Genomic DNA, 18,486 nt, shown 5'->3' on the forward strand with positions numbered 1-18,486 from the left:
ATCCCTCCCAATAAGATGCCTTGAAGAATCCGTCATCAGATACGGAGTGAGAGAGCAGCGGATGCAACATACGACCACGATTCCTACCGGGTTGGCGGGAGTGCGCGTGCTGACAAGGCGTGAATTAGGAGAGCCGCGCAACGTATAACAGTACATACCTACCTACCTACCTAGTACACACGCGAACAGACCAAACAGCCCATGGGTTCGTAAGATTACTCTAGGAATCAGATACCTAGCCTTATCTACCTAGCAAGTATCTAGGTTGGGCAGGTAGTTAGCCGAAAGGAATCAGACATCTAAGTACTGCGTACGTGTGTAGTCCTTTGTATTGCCGATATACGCAGTAGGTAGGTATTCCTTCTTGGTGGAACTCGGAATGGGTGGGAACCGTGAGATGTCGCCCACTCGCCATCTACCTCAAGCATACTACTATAGTAGTATCAGAGTAGTATGTGGCTGCTTGCCCCAATGAGGCCAGCTCGATTACTCAGACCCTGGTCTCCCAATCAAGATGCAGGTATGTCGTGATGAACAGACCGACAGACGAGGCGAGCCACATGGTTCTCTCCGGCAATCTGCGTCTACACCAAGTACGAGCGTTGGAGCCCGTGATGTGTGTGGGACGGTTAGCTCCGGACCCCTTGTGTCTCCATGCTTTCTTTATCCATAACGGTCCATCTTACCTAGTGTACACTAGGGAGGTACTACTAAGGCATCATCTCATCTTGCGTGAGAAAGCGACAAATGTAGTAAACCCTTAGTAGTAATAATGATGCTGTAATCATTCGGAAGCCAAGGGTCTCGGTGTTCCGATATACAACGTCAACCACTAATACTACCTAGGTCCTGTCTGTATGCTATGCTCGAGCGTCGCATGTAATCCACAATCCACTTACTGATAGGTCGTCGTAATTGAGATGTTTGCATGGGGAATGCCTAGCGAAGCTATGCTTATTTGCGCTCGACTGCCGTTACTAGCGATCTTGATTATTAGTATGATGGGTCCAGGGGAGGAGGCTACATTCGGGAGTTTCTTAGCCGCCACACCACCACTACGTTGGGCCGTCCATTGACCAGGCTTCATCCTGGGACTGTCCAATGCCCTGGGTACACTACTGTATTGCCCATGCGCAACGTCTTCCAGACCTGCAGCCAAGGTTGCATTGTGCGTGATAGGTTTGGTATGCGGCCGCTGGTCTATAGTGGAAAGTCATTGATTTCGAAATTGCGTTATGCACGATCGTTTTATCAAAAATTCCTTTTTCGCCCAAGGCTGCTCTAGTATCCTAATCATCTATATGCGACCGAGCTTCAAGAAATATGTAGTCAGTTATTCAGTCTTGGCCCACCGCTGGTGTGACAATAGACTGTAAAACGATTCCGACTAGCCGAAATAACTGAATGTGTGTGTGGTGGAATTACTGTTTACATCATGATATGAAAAAGGTAAGAGCCTGGGATGAATTGACATATGAGTAATTAGATCAAAGCTCATGAGACTCCAAAGAACACATTATTGTCTATACCAATAAACGCCTCTAACCCGCTAACCCTGGATATCTCCCTGTACAAGTGCGCCCCGAGAATGTAACTGGACCAATAGCCAAACCCGCTCGCTGGAACCCAGAGCACTCGGCCACACAAAATAGTATACTATGGTACAATGTTCTTCTGACTAGATGACCGTTGGTCGGCGTCTGCGTGGCGACCGTCGAAGTGATCGATCCGCAACACCGTCTTCCCCATCGTCAATGGCGATGATCGATAATATCGACTTCTCAACCTCGTCCCTGCCCCCTATCAGCTGGTTCTCGTCTAACCAACCTATCTCGACGGCATAACGCAAAATATCACTGGCGCTTTCGAACCCGGGCATATCCTCGTCAGCTTTTGGATCAAGATATGACCAGAACTCCTTCGTCGTTCGTCTGAATGAATTGACTTCCTTCTTAGGGCCGCGGAAATGCCCCGTCATCCATTCGTATAAATATGCAAGCCAAAGGACATTTGTGTATGGCTCGTAAATAGCCCATGATAGTGGGCCATCAATACCTACTGCATAAGGCTCTCTGTGATCTTCTGGGGGGAGGTAGGTGCGGTCTCCTCTAAGCAAGAAGGACCTCATCTGTCGGTAAACGCGGCACTGAGCCGCATGCTCGCTTGTGAAGAGGCTCAGGTCGCGTTCCAAGTCATATGCTACGGGCTCATTGTCATACTCGGATTGAGCTCGCGAGATGCCGTAGTCCAGAATTGTAACCTCGAGGCCTGAGAATCCAAAACAACCCTCTCCATTCCGTTCATCTTTCGAGATAGGTTCGCTCACTTTTCGAATACAAAGGTTTCCCTCATGCAGATCTCGGTGCTATAAATGTTAGCATACAGCACATATAAATCTATGCAGGGCTAAATACTAGGCTTATACATACCTCGAAACATATCCTCGCCTCCGCACGTGCCAGCGCAATGGCAACATGAAAGAATATATCCCATAGCTGATCCGCCGTCGTGAGCTCGAAGTCTTCGAGTGCATCCCCAGCATCTCCCAACTCGACGACTAGAAATCTCGTATCGTCAAGATATCGGCTGGGCGACGGGTAAAACTGCAACCGATCGGGATCTTGCCTCTTAAGTTTCTTGTGAAAGGTCTGATGGGTAGTTAACAGCTCTCGACACGCCTTGCCCTGAACTATGTATCGTTCTTTGTAGACCACAAATCCAGGAATATCGGCCACCCACTCAGAGATTTGCAGCTCGCCTTGCAGGTCGGAGTCGGCGTGGGGCTCTTCGTCCACGAGTCCTGATTTTTGCTGTGATTTCGTCTGCGCTTTTATTGGCGATTTCATTCGTATTACCTTTATGATGGAGGTGCCTCGTTCGTTTGTAACACGATACACCTCAGCGTATGATGCCTCTGCGATCTTGACAATACTGTCCCCCGGGGGGCAGACTTCAGACCAGGAGAGTACCTGGAGTCCTTTCAAGTCATATGAAAAAGACGATACTGAGCTGATACTTTCTTCGGATATGTCGGGCTCCGGTGGTATAAGCTGAGACTTGATTGGCGTATGAGTTTTGATGGCTTCAGTTTCGAGAGGGTCTAACAAAACGGACTGCCTTGTTTTCCTCCGATAAGGCGAAAATAAATCTGCTGGTTCTTGATATTCATCCTGGATTTTTATTGATGAAATCCCCTGCGTCAAGGTTGCGACCAGGTTATCGTTATCTGAGACATCCTCTTCTTCCAACACCGTCTTTACCGTCCGTATTGGAGTCTGGGGTAGCTCAACAAACAAGCGGCCAGCAGTCTGTGGCTTCTTGGTCCGCTTTCCATATCCTCGAACATTTGATTTCGACATTATTCCGTGTGTTATTGAGGATTGCGGGGCTTTTCCTCATAGCTCTTCCAAACAGGCTGCTAGATGTAGTGTAGATGTAGAGTAGATGGCCAAGGTTTGTTTACTTTCGAAGATATCCCTAGCGACGCCCCAGCAACAAGGTTCCTGGCTACATCCTGCGCCACACATCCTGCGCCACAGAAACGGGCCGTTCACTGTGCCCCTTTAAATCAGCCTCATCAGCAGGGTACATAATATAGGTACCTGGGTACCGTTGCCAGCGCTGTGGAGCTTGTCGCAACCACTGGACCCCAACTCTCGGGTCCAGCATTCATCAGCTCTCGATTCCTTACGCTTCTTCCTATTGGAGGCGATTTTGATCCATCCACGACCCTTTCCGCTTCTCCTTTCCCCTCCCTTCCCTTATTGCGCAAGCAATTGCTTTCTGGCACAGGCGTCCACGTCTGTGAAGATGGCTGATTTCCTCAAGAACATCCTCGGAGGCAGTAAGCCCGCAGCAACGCCTGCGGCTGCCCAGCCTGATTCTGGTATGTGTCCCTTTGCGACTTATGTCTCAGATTCACGAGCGCTCAATTCACTCGACATTCCGCGCCCACGGATACATCAATTGGCTCTGTACGCTAGAACTTTGAGGCTTGTAGTCGCCACAATCACTGACGGACAAAACTGTAGATTTCGCCGACTTCGCGAAAGCGCCTGAACCCGCTCCTCTACCTTTCCAGGCTGGCGCCGGCAGCCTCACCAACAGTGGTCCTGTCCCTACCGCGCGTCCCTACACGAAATGGTATAATGTACACGAGCGCCATAGCTTAAGCGAATTCCGCACTGAAGGTCTCATACTTTCTATCATTGCCGTCATCTGTACTTTACACTTCTTCGGCGCGCGACTTAACCGGGCCAAGTCAAGGGCATGGGCCAAAGCTCATGCTCCCCTTTTAACTAGCGAGTTCGCCCTCGTTGGTACCGGCAAATCGTCCATCTCAGCAGATGAATCCGATAAGTTGTTGAAGGAAAAGAGCTTGTTCGAATATGCATCGTATGCAACTGGTCGACAGAATGTCGCTTTCATGGATGTCAAGCTGTCGCTGATGAAGCGCTTCAACCCTCTGGTGCTTTTCCCCGAGTTCCTTATCGGTTTTCTCTGGGAAAGCTACCCCGCGCCTGAGGATTCCGTGGGTGCTACCATCTACCCCTTTGACGGTAGGGAGGCTCAGATCGTCCCTGGAGTTCCCGGCACAACTGAACTTCGGAGCAAGGACTCAAAGAGCTCCTACGATGGTTTCGTCTGGGCCGTTGTCAACAAAAACAAGATGAAGGAGCTACGAGAGGAGCGCTATGATGTTTCTATTACCTTCACCAAGGATCACCCCAAGTTGCCTCTCTGGGCAACGGTCATGAGCGAGAGCGCCGAAGTTACCTCTGCTCTCCTGACCGATGAATTGGTTGACGCAGTCAACAAAGCTGGAGATCTTCTCGACTACATTATCATCACTGACCAGCCCGTGGAGAAGCCTAAGACGTAAGTTATCACTCCTACCCCTTTCGGATTATCTCTCAACACGGCTGCTAATTATGTGTTAGACTGGAAGAGACTGTTCCACGCAAGCGCATATTCCTTCGGTACCGTCTCCCATCCTCCAACAACTACGAGAACCTCCTACCTCTCTTCTCGTACTTCATTCGCCTACCTGATCAGTTAGCGTCGGTTGCTCACTTCCGGAACGAAGTTCTACGCAAAATTAAGAGCGTCCGTGAAGAGAACGTCAAGCAAATTCAGAAACTTGCCGACGAGGAAAAGGCCGAGGAGCGGGCGCTAGAGCGTGACAAGGCCAGGAAGGCTAAGCGTGATGCTGAGCTCAATGCTCTTGATGCTAAGGCCCAGAAGAAATATCTCGAGAAAGAGAAGGAGAAGGAGATGCGTAAAGCGGCCAAGAAGCAAACTGTACGTGGATGATCTGACTAACGACTCTTGTCGAACATGGTTTACCACTTTCGAGCTAGAATTTATATAGGGGATTCTGGGCAGCGACACGGCGGTGTATCATGAGGATAACTTAAAGGGGGAGGCTTTCTTTGTAATGCATGCACGGTAGGAGCTCGAAAAGTTTCATAGGGGCACATAATATATGTAACTATATATAACACGGTCAGGCATACTGTTTTCTGGTCATCTGTTAATGTATGAAAATAACTTATTCACGGTGTGCTCTCTTGCCTATGGTGCTTAAGCATCTTCGCCGCAATCTTATTGCTTCTCACCCCTGAACAACCTTGAATCTGCTTTTTTCCCGCCGCGCTATGTGAGTTGCCCCGGCAATGTGAATCACGTAAATTTCCGCTCATGGAGTCGGCTTTGATAGAATTTCTTCGACACGCTTCACCTTATCCTGGGCCGTCTGTTTCTTGTCCGTCCTGTAATTCAATCGCCAGAGAGCTGGAGTTAGGTACAGACACGATGAGGCAAATTGGGAACCAAATAAGTCGAGAGAGGAAAAAAAAAAAAAAAAAAAACCCCTCGGCTTGGAGAGGAGAGAAGGGAAATAGAGGTCTAAATCATATTGATCCAGCTAAGAAAATAAGAATCTCACCTCGTGCCGACACGCATTGAACTCTGCACTCTTACTACGCCCCGCGCATGGACTACGCTGTGCGCTTGCCCGATTACCCTCATCACCTCGTCCCAGGAGCCTTCTGTTGATATGATTAGTTACCCGGTCGGCCAGGCAGTCAGGGATACATAGTTCGAAGATGTAACGTGGTAGGTAGGTGAATAACGGAGTCATTCTTCATTACGCGTGAATATACGTGTATATATATACATACGCATATATATATCATAGAGGCAGATTAAGCGCATACTAAAAGGAAATGGAACAGAGAAACATTGCGGGGCAGAAAGACCAAGAAGTAAATAAAGCCGGAAGAAAGAGAGAATAGAGAATAGAGAATAGAGAATAGAGAATAGAGAATAGAGAATAGAGAATAGAGAATAGAGAATAGAGAATAGAGAATAGAGAATAGAGATAGTTGGATTGGTATGTGTATAGTCTGAGAAATAGTTCGAGATGAGATACGCACCGACAGTCGTCCCCGCCGAGTGCATCGTGTACGCGAGCCCGCTCGCCTTCAGCAGCTTCTGGACCTCGGCTACTTCCTCCGCGACGGAGACCGAGCCGGTGCCGACCTGTGGGTAGCGGGCTTGTCAGATCTCTCTCGCCATCGAATCTTGTGGGATTGTAGTGCGGAATTTGCCAGCGATGTGAAGCGTCCTTCCACGTCTTGTCATATTGGTGAGGCTGGACGGCGTGGAGAGGAATATATGTGAGATTGGATTGAATCTTGCAAGGCTTGGATACGGTGGCGATGGTGATAGGTAGTAGTTCGAGCACGGAAACGTACCGGAATGAGGCAGAAGTCGGCATAACACCGCTCGGGTGTCGCGATACTTGTGTAATCCATGTTGTTTTACTTATATGCCAATTTCTTTGGGCCTCTCCGTGGATTCTGAGTGAAGATCAAGTACTTTGGCTTGTCTAGATGATTGAATGGTAGTATGGCAATTTGCCCTTGGTAACTAACGAGGTGACTTGAGGTTCAAGTATCGGAGCTCCATCCACGACCCCGCCGGTCGCCGGGCCGGAGCATCGTAATTCTAGGTGTGATCCACGTGCCCGCCCGTAATCATGAAAGTCAGCGAATTACAACGTCAATTCAGCTCGGTATATTTAGCAAATTTCGCTATGCTTAGTGATCTGGCTTGGTCTGCCAATCTAAGATTTCTGTGCCGAATCTATGAGCTTTGCTATGAGCATACGCCAATAGTGATCGGATAACCATATTCTTAAAATAGTGTCATATTATTCCTATCTAAATAACTGTAGCGCGTACAGCGTCGCCAACAATTCATTCCTATCGGCGATAGCTCGCTAATCAAATATCGAAATACATATCTATGACTTCGATGTATTATAACCAAATATTGTTTCTGCACTTCCCCATCTAGTAGCGAGCCTATGTTCGCTCGTATAAATCCCGCCAAAACGAACGCCGGCGCTATGCAACCTTTACCATGCCAACCAAAATGACCTTTTCCGGGAAAAATAAGAATGAAAAGAACCATTTTATGCGCCGAATATATGTTAATAAACCGCCTCTTAATCTAGCCCAGCACTAATCCCGCCACGATGAATGCTATTAGGGCTCCAGTAATACCGCCGGCGCCACGCCCGCGTTTTGCCTCGCTGGCTGGGGTACGCGAATCCGTATCGGCATCAGCCATGGAGCTATTCTTGCGTCCCACAGGATCTGTAATGCCGTTCAACATATCTGCAGTCTTGATGGAAGGTCCCTCACTGAAGAAATCCACCAGCACAAATGTCGGCTTAAAGCCCCATTCAGAGTTACATGTTTGAGCATGCAGACCCAGGGCGCCGGTCGTGGATGTAGACGGGCTATTCGTTGTTAGGACATTGTCCACGTCCGGGATCATAATGGAAGAGCCCAGATCCCTATAGGCGAAGTGGTTCATGAGAGGCAGAAGGCCCGCGGAGATGGCCGAGGCCGCTGAGGATTGAGTGCCTGGGCGGTCTAATGTGCAGTTGAAGCCCGAGAGAGATGTGACTTCGAACGATGTCTCGAAGACGTGATCAAACTCGGTGAGCAGGTATGGGTAACTGCTGCTGGGGGTGATGGAAGCGATGAACGTCACGAGGCGGGTATTGGCGTTAATCATGGACTGCAGAGTTGGCCAGCCATTGCCTGATGGCGTGTATCCGTACTTCGAGATGCCCGATGCCTCAAATACTGACCCAAAGCCCGCGACGTCGTGACCATCCGAGTTCACGATCAAGAGGGTCACCACTTCGTTCGGGTTGTTATCCATCCAAAATCTGATATCCCCAAGCCAATCCTGTAGAGGGCCGGCGTCGAGCAAACTGCACGTCGTGTGGCACATTTCGATAGTTCCATCCAGATCATGGACTTGGACCTGCAGCAGTCGTATGCCGGCATCCAGGGCAACGGTTGCGTTGAAGTATTGGTTGCCGGCTATCGAATTCGATGTACTAGCGTCTCGGAGGAAAGAAGAGTCGTGGGCGCCCATATGAGTGATGTTGCTGTAGGACTGGCTACAGAGGGCGGGAGAGTTGTTGCAGGCGACCGTCGACGCTGACGCAGCTTGTCCTGTAGCGACAGGTGTTGCCGTTGTCGCTGTGGATAAGACATTACTGCCTTGTGGTGATGAATAGGCAGTGCTCGCCAGAGCTGCCAAAGCTACTACGTATTTGCAAACCGGTGGCATCATCTCGAGTAGGTAAGGGGATCAAAATAGGGGAGTTGAAACGAGAGTATCGATCGTAATTACGTGTGGGCACAATTTATAGGTTCCTTTAGAATTTCTCGAGACAAAAGGAATAAGTACACAGGATAGATGAACAAACGAGAAAAGCGGAAATGAACTCAACTTCGCAACTTACAACGAGCGTCAGACTCGTTTTAACAGGCTACAAAGAAGGGCTGAGGTAAGGGTTTGCATCTGGGCTGTGCGGTACGAATTCATGGTACGTAATTGTTGATCCCTCCACACCTAAAACATCCGTTGTCGTGTTGCTGCGTGAGGTTGGTCTGGCAGGTCTGGGCTCTGGACGAACGGCCTGTCCCTGTCCCAGTCTCTGCCCAGTCCCTGTGAATGGCGATCTACAGGGGGCCTCATGTACAAAAGGCCGCTAAGCCTGCTTGAAACAGATCAGCGCAGACAGGAACGCGCGTTTACACACTTCTGAAAGTCTGTTAGGTAAGGATCTGGTAAGGAGTCCGAGGGGAGTGACTCGGGAGTCTGCACACGCTAAGGCTGACGTGGAGAGGCGCAGTCGCTGGCCGGCTGACCTAACCTTGGCTGGGTCTAGGCGCGGCAGCTGGCATCGTAGGTACTGTGATATTGCACTGTACATAGTACTGTGAGCCGAACAAGCTGAACCAACATGCATCGTGAGACTTTGCGAACCTTCAATGTGAGGGGTTATGAGGGGTACACGACACTACACTCCAACTGTGCATATCGGCAAGAAAGCAGACAAGCAACCATTTCAGTAGACTCTACCTTGAGTAATGGCTCCTGAAGACAAAAGTCTAAATCGAACTGCGGCTGAAAGCTCACCAAATAATCGCCGGCCTATTGTAATATCAGGTCCTTCAGGTGTCGGCAAAGGAACTCTGGTGCAGAAGCTCTTCGATGCGCACCCAGGCGTCAAGCAAATGCGAGCGCGCACTGGCTTCGACACGTCTTCATCAAGCCGCCCAGCATAGGTAGAAGAGTTGGAGGCGCGGCTGAGGGGACGTTGGGACAGAAAGCGAGGAAAGTATACAAAGGAGGCTGACGACGGCCTGAGCTGCGCTTGAATATTCTGAACAGCCTACGGTAGGGTCCACAATATCATAATCACTAATGATGAGATCGAAGAAGCGTTCAAAAAGCTCGGGGATTTTATTTTCTAGGGTCTTTGATGGTATGAAATAGTTCTTTAGCGCGCGTCTGCTTCCGCCGCATATATGAGCATTTTGTGCTTTGCTACAAGCGAGAGCTGTGTTGCAATACCTACCTAGAGAAGAAGTAAGGCTCTCTCTTACAGTACCTATGAATCAACATCCCACCCGCTAAGAGCTCGTAATCACCATGGCTGGTTGGATGGCTTGAGAACGGAACACGAGAACTAAGACAGCCACACATACATACTTAGTACCTACACAGTAGTCTGACATTACAGCCACACACAGCCCCCTCAAACAAAACTAGAGAGAGAGAGACAATGATGCTTCATTTAGGGTTTTGATTGGGTGTTACAGCGAACAAGCCAAGCGTCTCAAATGTACTATTAATATTCAGAGGTGAATCACTCATTCAGTGGTACAAGGACGAAACGAATCGCCCAGCGCTGCTTGGAGGCCAAATCGATCATTGTGAAAGCTACAGTTACTCGGGGTCATCTGCGTACGACGATTCCAAAGCAGCTCTCTCTTCCATCTCCTTAACCTTCTTTTTGCCTTCGTCAGTCGTAGCATCTATAATCTGCTCTTCTAAACTGAGAATGCCAGCCTGCAACGATAGTTAATAAATCAATGTGCGAGTTGATGAAGCGATACCGGAAAGACCTACCTCGCTCAAAAGACCAACAACATCCTCGGCCTCTGGAACTTTCATTTTCCCAAGAACTTCATTTACTTTATCTAGACTGCCGGACTCCAGGGCTTTTCGCATATCCGGCGCAAAGCGCTCGAAGATTTGCCTTCCATGCTTCTCGGCTTCCTCTTCACTATTCTCGGCGGGGATCCGGATCTTGATTTCCGTGCCTGGTTCAACTGCATGCAGCTGGATCTGCTCTACATCGCCAGACTCCCCCTCGGCAGCGCGCTGTGCGTTGATCTCCGACGTCCGGCCCTTGATGCGGAAATATGTGTCCTGTACATCTTTGTAGAATACATCTTGGGCTTGGTGACCCTTTGTCGTGATGCGCTTGAAGAAAAGCGAAACGCCATCCCTGCCGAGAGAGCGGCAGTATTGGAGTAGTAGCGCCTGGTGAATGTAGTTTCGTGCAACATCGTCTTTATTCTGCAATTGTGCGTCAAAAGCCATGACGAGGATACCATCGGTCTCCTTTTCAGACAGGATGTGGGGGTGTGCAGTGATGAAGGCATGGCTTTCCCGATATTCGCTAGCCTTGATATCCGCGAATTTGCGAGCGTCGGGAGAGGCCTCAATTTCGGCGTCATCATCTTCAATATCAGCTGCCGATGTCCCTTTTGACTCCCCAGGCTTGCTCGCAGAGAAGTTAGGATTCAAGAGCTCAACTTTGCTGTCGTCCTTCTTCTCCCCTGATGTAGACGGTGTAGACTTTGCGACGTAGGAACTGTCGAACCCTGTGTGGATGCTCTCGCTTGTGATTTTACGTCTCTCCTCATTCTCTAGTTCTGCTAACTTTTCTAACAATTGTCTTTGTAAATCTTGCACCTTGTTCAAATGGCCCTCTATCTCCTCGACCATGGCATTGTAGCGACTTTCTGGCTTCTTCTCGTTGAGCGTAGTATTTACCTGGTCCAGCAATACGGCCATCATTTTGGTATACGTAGGCGACTCGCCAGCGTTGTTGTGGACACCTTCAGGGGGTGTAGGTACTTTGTCATCTTCGGGATTACCAGCAGAGCTCATAACGGCCCGAAAAGCCACCTCAGCTTCGTTAGTTTGAGCTTCGACAGCATTCGCTTTGAGCGCGGCTAGGAGCCCTGAGATGCGCTTTATCAAGCCATCATTGATTATGCGTTCGTACTTGAGAGTCTCGATCTGATGTCGGCGTTGTTGGCGCTCGGCGTGAATCTGGTTCTGTTTGGCGCGGATGAAGGAGCGCTTGTCGACATTTGGATGAACCTCAATATCTGAGTCATCACTGAGCTCCAGGTTGTCCTGTGAAAGGAGAAGACACATTATGATTAGCCTTGCATCATAGCTTGTAGCCTCGGGGTTTCGAAATATCAATGATGCAGCGCAGGGGAATGATGCGCCTCGACACTTACCCACTTGCTATAATCCACAGGCATTTCGATTTCAGCTAGACGAACCTAGTAAGAAACCGATAAGAGGGAATAGAGCGTTCGTAATAACAGTTTTCATAGACTAGCAAGTTCTCTGTGGGAATATAGACTACCGGTAAGTAGGGAAATCTGGGATGTTGAATGTATGTCTCGTGGCATTGTTCTGGCATATTCTAGTCCTGGCTAGGTACCTGCCAACCGACCGACCGACCAACAGACCTTTATAGCGGGGTGTTGGCATGCAACCAATGCTACCCCTCCATCTGAGACCGCCTAGGTTGGCCGCCGCCTTACCTAAATTGGAGAGACTAGAAACAAATTACCTAGGTATAAACTCTCTGATTTTCAAGTTCTGTGTATATCTTCGCTTTTCGTAAAGGTTACTTAAGGTTAAAGATCATAGAAGGTTCATTATAGGTTAAATTTTTAACTTAGGTAATTATAAGGCATGAAAGTAATAAAGGCATTAGGTTTAACCTACGTAGGCAGTGAACTTGGGAGGGAAAGGGGTACAATTAACGTTGCTAACTTAGAGTAAGTACACTACGTGCAGTTAGATACTTGGAGAATATAAGAACCTGTAGGTGGCCTCCTCCATCCGCCCCTACCAGACCCTACCTAGGTAGAGTTAGGCGACAGACTAGGTAGGTACATATGCCAGATGGTACTTACGCGGTGTACTTATGTCATACCTCGATCAACACCCCTGAGATTCCTCTAAGTATACCACTTACAGTAGGTAGGTAAGTGAAGAAAGCACAAGAGGCGATATTGTGCAGATATCGTGTAAAGAATAAAAATATACCCTACCTAGTCTAGAGTGGCTCAGCAGTTACCTCAATTTCTTGCTGCGCAAACGCGACGTAGCTAGGTACGTGATCTCTAATTAGTGCTATATATAAATACGACGAGAAGTGGTGAGAAGAAGTGGGGAGGAAGAAGTGGTGAGACGAAGGGATTCGGGGTTCATTTCTGGCCCGTACTATGCTAGATGCGATCGATCTATGTCGTGGGGTTATAGGCGGCCACGTGGATGAGGATTCATTACATAAATGTTCCAGCCTATACTACCTAATGCAGAACGGAAGGAATACGCGAATATTCAGGTAGCCAAGAATCATGCTTGGGTAATGGAAGACAATGGTTTTCTAGGAATATCAATCTCAGGCCTTGCATTGTTGGCTTGTATTGTTCTCAGGCTGTGTTGTTAACAAATGATGGCAGACCAAAATATGATCATCCTATCCTTGAGTTCTATGTAGTGTTGTGTTTGTCACAGGGAAAACATTGCTGTCTCACACGTACCGGTATCAAGAATCCTGTTTCTCATGCGCCATGTTAACGATGACTAAGTTCCAGCCACAAGCTCTTTGCTTACGGCACATTTTAGCACATGGGATGAACTTGTGAAGCTCAGCTCATAAGAGAGGGCTCTGCACGATGCGCCGCAATGATATGTTTCAGCCCTACCAAGCGTTTCCGTTTCAGCTCTGCCAAGCGTTTCTACCCAGCTGACATTCTGACCTCCAGGTGTAGAAGGCATATCCCACATCAAATGACACCATTATAGCTTATAAAAGAGCCGCAAAGGAAACGAAAACGTATTCGCATGGTGGCTAAATAGGTTTACTTCTGACGCGCGGCTTCTCTTACTGGTAGGTTGTGGTGACCCAAACTTTCAATCATGATATATGCATAGTGATTGTCTACCATATTACCTATCTCAGATTATCCAACCAATGCGTCGTCATTATGTAACGCAGTCTTTCCCCAAACAAGGCAGAATTTGCTAGGGAAATGGTCTTTCATTTGGTACTAAGGTTGAGAATAATGAAAATAGTTTCTTGCGCTACCTCGATTTTTTCAACGGCACGTTGTTTGGATAATCTGAGGTAATACGGTATATCAAGCAATGTTGAACAGTGGGGTCACACACATCAGGTCACCCGCCAAGGCATGTCTATATGAATGAATCTCACCACCCACGGAGCCCCAAACGGTTTACGCGAACAACGTCTGCTATGTACAGATGGCTATATTGTCCCGGTAAGGCTTTGCATTCTCGAATAATAATAGAATAGGTAATAATATCCCGCAAGGGACGTAAAATGGATTGCAACGTTGCACCGCTACGGCGCCGGAGAAGAATTATACTAATTATTGCCCTACATAGCCTCTTCTCATTTCTTCTGGCAGTCGAGATAAGGTTTCTGATCCTCTGTAATTTTAGCTAGATTGCCTAATGAGACTAATTATGACGGATGAATCACAACTAGGATTATAGGAAGTATACAGCAACCTACCGGTAGCCCTATAAGCGGATACACTTTATAGCGGGTTCTATGCTCTTTGACTAAGGTGCCTGAATACGCCGTACTTCGTAAGGAAGCAAGCCTCTTTTATATTAATACGTCGATAAGGCCCCTGCTCAGCAGGTATATGCTATATATAACGGAAGTTGAGTCCCCCATCCCGCGCCAAGGCATTCCTAAGTCGATATATTCGTGGTGGGTTTGACAGATAATGGGGCTGAACCCCTGAAACACTAGCTTTGAAGAAGGTAGCTGAAGGTAGCTTCTTAGTCTGGGAGTGGTGAGAAAAAGGTGACTTGCCCTAACATGTCTACTTCGATTTACTCAAACAGGAAGTCGCCCCCAAAAGGGAAACTTAGGTAAGGTGCGTCCAAGATACCTGATACTAACTACCCCAAACCGGCCTAGCACTGCCGCTCAGCCATCGGCACCACAGCGAATCAACGGAATCCGGGGCGGCAAAAGGTCTCTGCTCAGGAGATGCCATCGCGGACTCAGCCTTATGGACATCTGATCGACATGGGCTGCATGGGCTGCATGGAAAGATAGCGGGACAACCGCATGCTCGGGAGGACGTCTGATTGGATTCTTGCTCACCACCATCCTCATCTCCTTCGGCCGTCGGCATGCTAGGGCGAGGGAACCTGTGCCGCCGGTGTAGATTTCCCCCGCCACAATGCGTCAAACGTCACTTAGGCAAATTATGGCCCTTGAAACCCGAGTGACTAAGTACTATGTAGATGGAGAATGGATTAAGCAGCGAGTCCTAGCCCCTCCGGATTCGATTTGACGTCTGTGGAGAATACTAGTTGCTATACGCGAAAGACATTGTAATGCTGCTTCAGGTAATACTTCACATAGTAGGATCGTGAAGAGTGATTGCTTAGGGCTCGGCTCGAACTAGCCTTCCTCTCAGCGTCACTTATCTGACCGTACGACTTGCTGTCGAAGCCTGGCCATGTCATCATGAGACATAGTGATGGGCTCAAAAACAGAATAAACGACAGGTAGAGATATGTATATAAAGTATTGGATGAGCCCAGATAGCTTCAGGTTACATCAGAGAGCTCATCAACAATCTCATCACCTTCAGCTTTACTTGCATTCTTTCACATTCTCGATCTCAGAAGAAACACCTACTTTTTTTTCACAATGGTTGTAGTCCTGGCAGCGGTATCAGTCGCCATCAATGGCACGAGTTCCCAAGGTCAAGGAAGCAGTGCGTCAGGGTCTTCAACAGCCGTGAAGTCCGAATCTTCACCAACTCCCGCGCCATCGCCGGCACCACCGACAACATCGTCATCGTAAGTTGCCTCCTTTTAAACCACCATGGTCTCCCAGTATATTGACCGACACATATTAGCTAAAGCTGGGCAACTCGAATCAAGTAGCTCATAGAGGCGCTAGCAAGACCTTTTACTTTTGCCCAACATATATGAACAGCAACGACTGGAAGCTGGAAATATCTATCGACCAACATAGGTACTGCTTAGGCATATGAGAGGGGTGGCCATTGCATTAGAACTTGACAACGGACACAAAAAGGACAGGACGGCCCTAGAGACTCTCTGCAAAAAAGAGGCATGTACAATAAAAGGGCATCAACAAGAGAAATAGCTCGGCTGGACCGAGATATTGCATTACGTGTTTAAACACTAGGCGCATACCACATTATAGATCTGCATTTCATCATGCCTACACATTCATTGTCATCTATCGTTTCGAATAGTTTGCCTTGGAGGAACACAAGCAGTTCGCTAGAGGAGTGGAAGTAGTTTTGGGAGAAAAAAATAAGTCTTATTATGAAAGTACACACTGTCTAATTCTGCATTTCTCATCACCTTAGGCATAGGCTATCCATGTCTATATCCCTCTATAGAACCCGGACTCAAACGTCAAAAGCAGCGCCCATACCCCCCGTCATTATGAACTCAGCCTCTACAAACTAACACACAAAGAGAAAAAAAAACCAAAAAAAACAAACCCGAAAGGCCGCTCAAGGACCCCAACCTGTACGCTTCATATACGCATCCCTATCGAACTCGCCGGGCGCAAGTTGATCCGGCTCAAGCGTAGAAACAAAGGTACGCATATCCTCGACAACCTCGTCCCCCTCCCCATCTTCTCTCGGGAGCGTGACACTGCAATACGCCATGCGATACGCATCAGTCTCGTACTCGCACAACCTCGCGACCTGCTCCGGGTGTTCGCACAACCACGCCACGCCCTTCACAGGGTCATCGTCTTCGCACGCGGGCACGAGGGCCGGGAAGGCGCCCCACATCCGTACTTTCCACCCCTTGAGGCTTGCGTCGGTGCGTAGGACGAGGGAGTCCTCCGGGAGCGCGCAGACGCAGTTGATCACCTCGGGGATCTGCAGCGAGCCGTAGAAGAAGAAGTAGAAAGGCGTGAAGGGCGTCTTCGGGGTGATGCCGATGGGGCTGTTGTTGAGCGCCCTGCCCGCGAGGACGTACAGGTCTATGCCCGTGGCCGTGGTCTGGATGCCGCGGACCGCGAGGACGGCTGCGTTGTGCGCGTCGGCGTCGGCGTCGTTGGCGCTCGATGGGTTCTTGAAGTCCATGGGCGGTAGCGAGGCGATGATTTCCGCTGCGTTGGGCGGCGAGATGATCGGTGGGAAATCAACTCTCGGGGGTGACGGTTGCCACAGAATATCGGAGCTAGATACTCGTAAGTACTGCGTCATAGGAGAAGAGGAATAGAAATCCGAGCGGGTGATATTAAAGAGCTCGAGGGACTTACTATAGGTTGTTGGTTCTCCTCCCCATGGTGATACGTGTGACACAATTGTTTAATGGCCGAAGATGAATGTGTATGTGGTTAACGAAGTGGATGGGAAGACGGACTGGTCCTGGGCCGGCGTGATGTTCAATATTAATACACGTCGTGTCCTAGAAATCAAGAAACGTAACTTCTGAAGCAAGGTTTTGGGAAACCTAAAAAACCTGAACCCAATATACTTACTTATGCGAGCATAATGTATTGTTACTAGTACAATAGACTTCATGCCTTTATTGTTTCCATCCTAGGCCGTGCCTTCTAGGCAAAACCAATAGTAACAATGAGTCTTTTTTGAAAACTTTGTTCTAATAGAATCCTATACTATTAATGAATGAAAACTAGGTACTCAATTGTAACACGGTCTCATAAACATCAATAATAACGTAAGCTATATGCAGTCGTAAAGCAGCCAAGGTTGCCTGCCTTCATCACTTAGGCGAGGAGCCTTTATGGCATAATACAACAAAGGGTAACAAACCACCATTGCAACTCCATCGCCCCAAAAGAAACATGTTCTACACGCACAAGTGCTATCCCTTTTCTATTTCGGTGCTTGGCCCTCAACAAAGTCTAGGGCCTGTTCTGTGCTGACGCAGTTGATCGTACTGTTCTTGTTTCTAAACAAGACACCATAGCATTTGTCAGCCACATGAACAATTTCTGGCCGGAAAGTAGTGCAGATGAATTGTGTTCCTGCAGTATCTGAGATGGATTGAAGAAGTCCAGCAACTGCAGTACGGTATTGGGCATCAAGGTTAGCGTCGACTTCATCGAAAATAACCATAGGGCTGGATTCTGTTTGCTGGAGGGCGAAGATCAGGCAAAGGGCACAAAGACCTGGTAACGGTTAGTATTGCCGAATGAAAGTAAATCAGATCACTCCTTAAACCACTCACTTTTTTGACCACCAGATAGCTGTTGAATACGCTGTTGCTCATCAGCCACCTTGGAGTTGAATGAGACGCTGATACCGACGCCGGTGTAGTTCTCCACGCTCCTCCGGTGCTCATCCTCCGATTCCTCTGGATCCACACGTCTATCTGTCCGTCTTTGGATCACTAGGCGACCATGGCCAGCTGGCACAAGCCGTTCAAAGATGGTGGCAAACTCTTTCGAGACTTGTTTGAACGTGCGCTCAATCGCTTCGTCTTTCCGTTGATCTAGATGCTGTACAAGCTCTTCAATAGATTGCTGTGACTGGTCAAGTTCTTCACGCCGCTTCATAAGTTGCTCCTGTTGTACCGTGAAACTATTATATTGCTCTAGAGCCTTCTTGTTCACGTGTTTGTATTTTTTGAGAGCATCGGCCACCTTTTTGAGACGATTGCTGATCTGTTCTTCCCGTTAGTTTTATGCCATCTGTGGTCAGAAGAGAACGAAGGTTGAAGCTTACCGTCTTAGCATCGAAACGTTCGTACTTGAAGGCATCGTCAGGC

At 48.4% G+C, this 18,486-nt stretch overlaps 7 protein-coding genes across 7 annotated transcripts; 2 read left to right on the top strand and 5 right to left on the bottom strand.

Moving 5' to 3' along the window:
* Positions 1-1,418: 1,418 nt before the first annotated feature.
* On the bottom strand, positions 1,419-3,464 carry F5B22DRAFT_622637 (uncharacterized protein). The gene is made up of 2 exons (XM_047975976.1): positions 2,430-3,464; positions 1,419-2,365 (listed from the first exon to the last, which is right to left on the bottom strand). The coding sequence occupies exons 1-2, from the start codon at positions 3,357-3,359 to the stop codon at positions 1,679-1,681; spliced, it is 1,617 nt and encodes a 538-aa protein (XP_047827017.1). The 5' UTR covers positions 3,360-3,464; the 3' UTR covers positions 1,419-1,678.
* A 143-nt stretch (positions 3,465-3,607) lies between these two features.
* F5B22DRAFT_622638 (uncharacterized protein) lies at positions 3,608-5,870 on the top strand. The gene is made up of 3 exons (XM_047975977.1): positions 3,608-3,886; positions 4,032-4,878; positions 4,941-5,870. The coding sequence occupies exons 1-3, from the start codon at positions 3,811-3,813 to the stop codon at positions 5,311-5,313; spliced, it is 1,296 nt and encodes a 431-aa protein (XP_047827018.1). The 5' UTR covers positions 3,608-3,810; the 3' UTR covers positions 5,314-5,870.
* Positions 5,871-6,359: 489 nt separating this feature from the next.
* F5B22DRAFT_622645 (uncharacterized protein) lies at positions 6,360-7,029 on the bottom strand. The gene has a single exon (XM_047975978.1). The coding sequence runs from the start codon at positions 6,816-6,818 to the stop codon at positions 6,642-6,644; it is 177 nt and encodes a 58-aa protein (XP_047827019.1). The 5' UTR covers positions 6,819-7,029; the 3' UTR covers positions 6,360-6,641.
* Positions 7,030-7,403: 374 nt separating this feature from the next.
* On the bottom strand, positions 7,404-9,032 carry F5B22DRAFT_437347 (PLC-like phosphodiesterase). Its single transcript, XM_047971813.1, has one exon. It carries the CDS (start codon positions 8,659-8,661, stop codon positions 7,519-7,521), a length of 1,143 nt encoding a protein of 380 aa, XP_047827020.1. The 5' UTR covers positions 8,662-9,032; the 3' UTR covers positions 7,404-7,518.
* Positions 9,033-10,326: 1,294 nt separating this feature from the next.
* F5B22DRAFT_639019 (Cdc37 N terminal kinase binding-domain-containing protein) lies at positions 10,327-11,945 on the bottom strand (the record flags this gene model as incomplete). The annotated part of the gene is made up of 3 exons (XM_047977673.1): positions 10,327-10,449; positions 10,510-11,811; positions 11,922-11,945. The coding sequence occupies 3 exons, from the start codon at positions 11,943-11,945 to the stop codon at positions 10,327-10,329; spliced, it is 1,449 nt and encodes a 482-aa protein (XP_047827021.1).
* A 3,366-nt stretch (positions 11,946-15,311) lies between these two features.
* On the top strand, positions 15,312-15,814 carry F5B22DRAFT_622658 (uncharacterized protein). Its single transcript, XM_047975979.1, has 2 exons — positions 15,312-15,555; positions 15,615-15,814. Exons 1-2 carry the CDS (start codon positions 15,404-15,406, stop codon positions 15,616-15,618), a joined length of 156 nt encoding a protein of 51 aa, XP_047827022.1. The 5' UTR covers positions 15,312-15,403; the 3' UTR covers positions 15,619-15,814.
* A 433-nt stretch (positions 15,815-16,247) lies between these two features.
* F5B22DRAFT_650432 (uncharacterized protein) lies at positions 16,248-17,037 on the bottom strand (the record flags this gene model as incomplete). Its single annotated transcript, XM_047979317.1, has 2 exons — positions 16,248-16,929; positions 17,012-17,037. 2 exons carry the CDS (start codon positions 17,035-17,037, stop codon positions 16,248-16,250), a joined length of 708 nt encoding a protein of 235 aa, XP_047827023.1.
* Between the last annotated feature and the right edge of the window lie 1,449 nt (positions 17,038-18,486).

Source organism: Xylaria bambusicola (assembly GCF_022495145.1).
Source record: "Xylaria bambusicola strain CBS 139988 unplaced genomic scaffold F5B22scaffold_53, whole genome shotgun sequence".
Lineage (NCBI taxonomy): Eukaryota > Fungi > Ascomycota > Sordariomycetes > Xylariales > Xylariaceae > Xylaria > Xylaria bambusicola.

Excerpts from the sequence above, each read along its gene's own strand:
- F5B22DRAFT_622638 (XM_047975977.1), top strand. The coding sequence starts at position 3,811 with ATGGCTGATTTCCTCAAGAACATCCTCGGAGGCAGTAAGCCCGCAGCA. Across the intron at positions 3,887-4,031 it reads GGCTGCCCAGCCTGATTCTG|ATTTCGCCGACTTCGCGAAA; the intron begins GTATGTGTCCCT and ends ACAAAACTGTAG. Across the intron at positions 4,879-4,940 it reads CCCGTGGAGAAGCCTAAGAC|ACTGGAAGAGACTGTTCCAC; the intron begins GTAAGTTATCAC and ends ATTATGTGTTAG.
- F5B22DRAFT_622637 (XM_047975976.1), bottom strand. The coding sequence starts at position 3,359 with ATGTCGAAATCAAATGTTCGAGGATATGGAAAGCGGACCAAGAAGCCA. Across the intron at positions 2,366-2,429 it reads AGGCGAGGATATGTTTCGAG|CACCGAGATCTGCATGAGGG; the intron begins GTATGTATAAGC and ends TAACATTTATAG.
- F5B22DRAFT_622645 (XM_047975978.1), bottom strand. The coding sequence starts at position 6,818 with ATGGATTACACAAGTATCGCGACACCCGAGCGGTGTTATGCCGACTTC.
- F5B22DRAFT_622658 (XM_047975979.1), top strand. The coding sequence starts at position 15,404 with ATGGTTGTAGTCCTGGCAGCGGTATCAGTCGCCATCAATGGCACGAGT.
- F5B22DRAFT_437347 (XM_047971813.1), bottom strand. The coding sequence starts at position 8,661 with ATGATGCCACCGGTTTGCAAATACGTAGTAGCTTTGGCAGCTCTGGCG.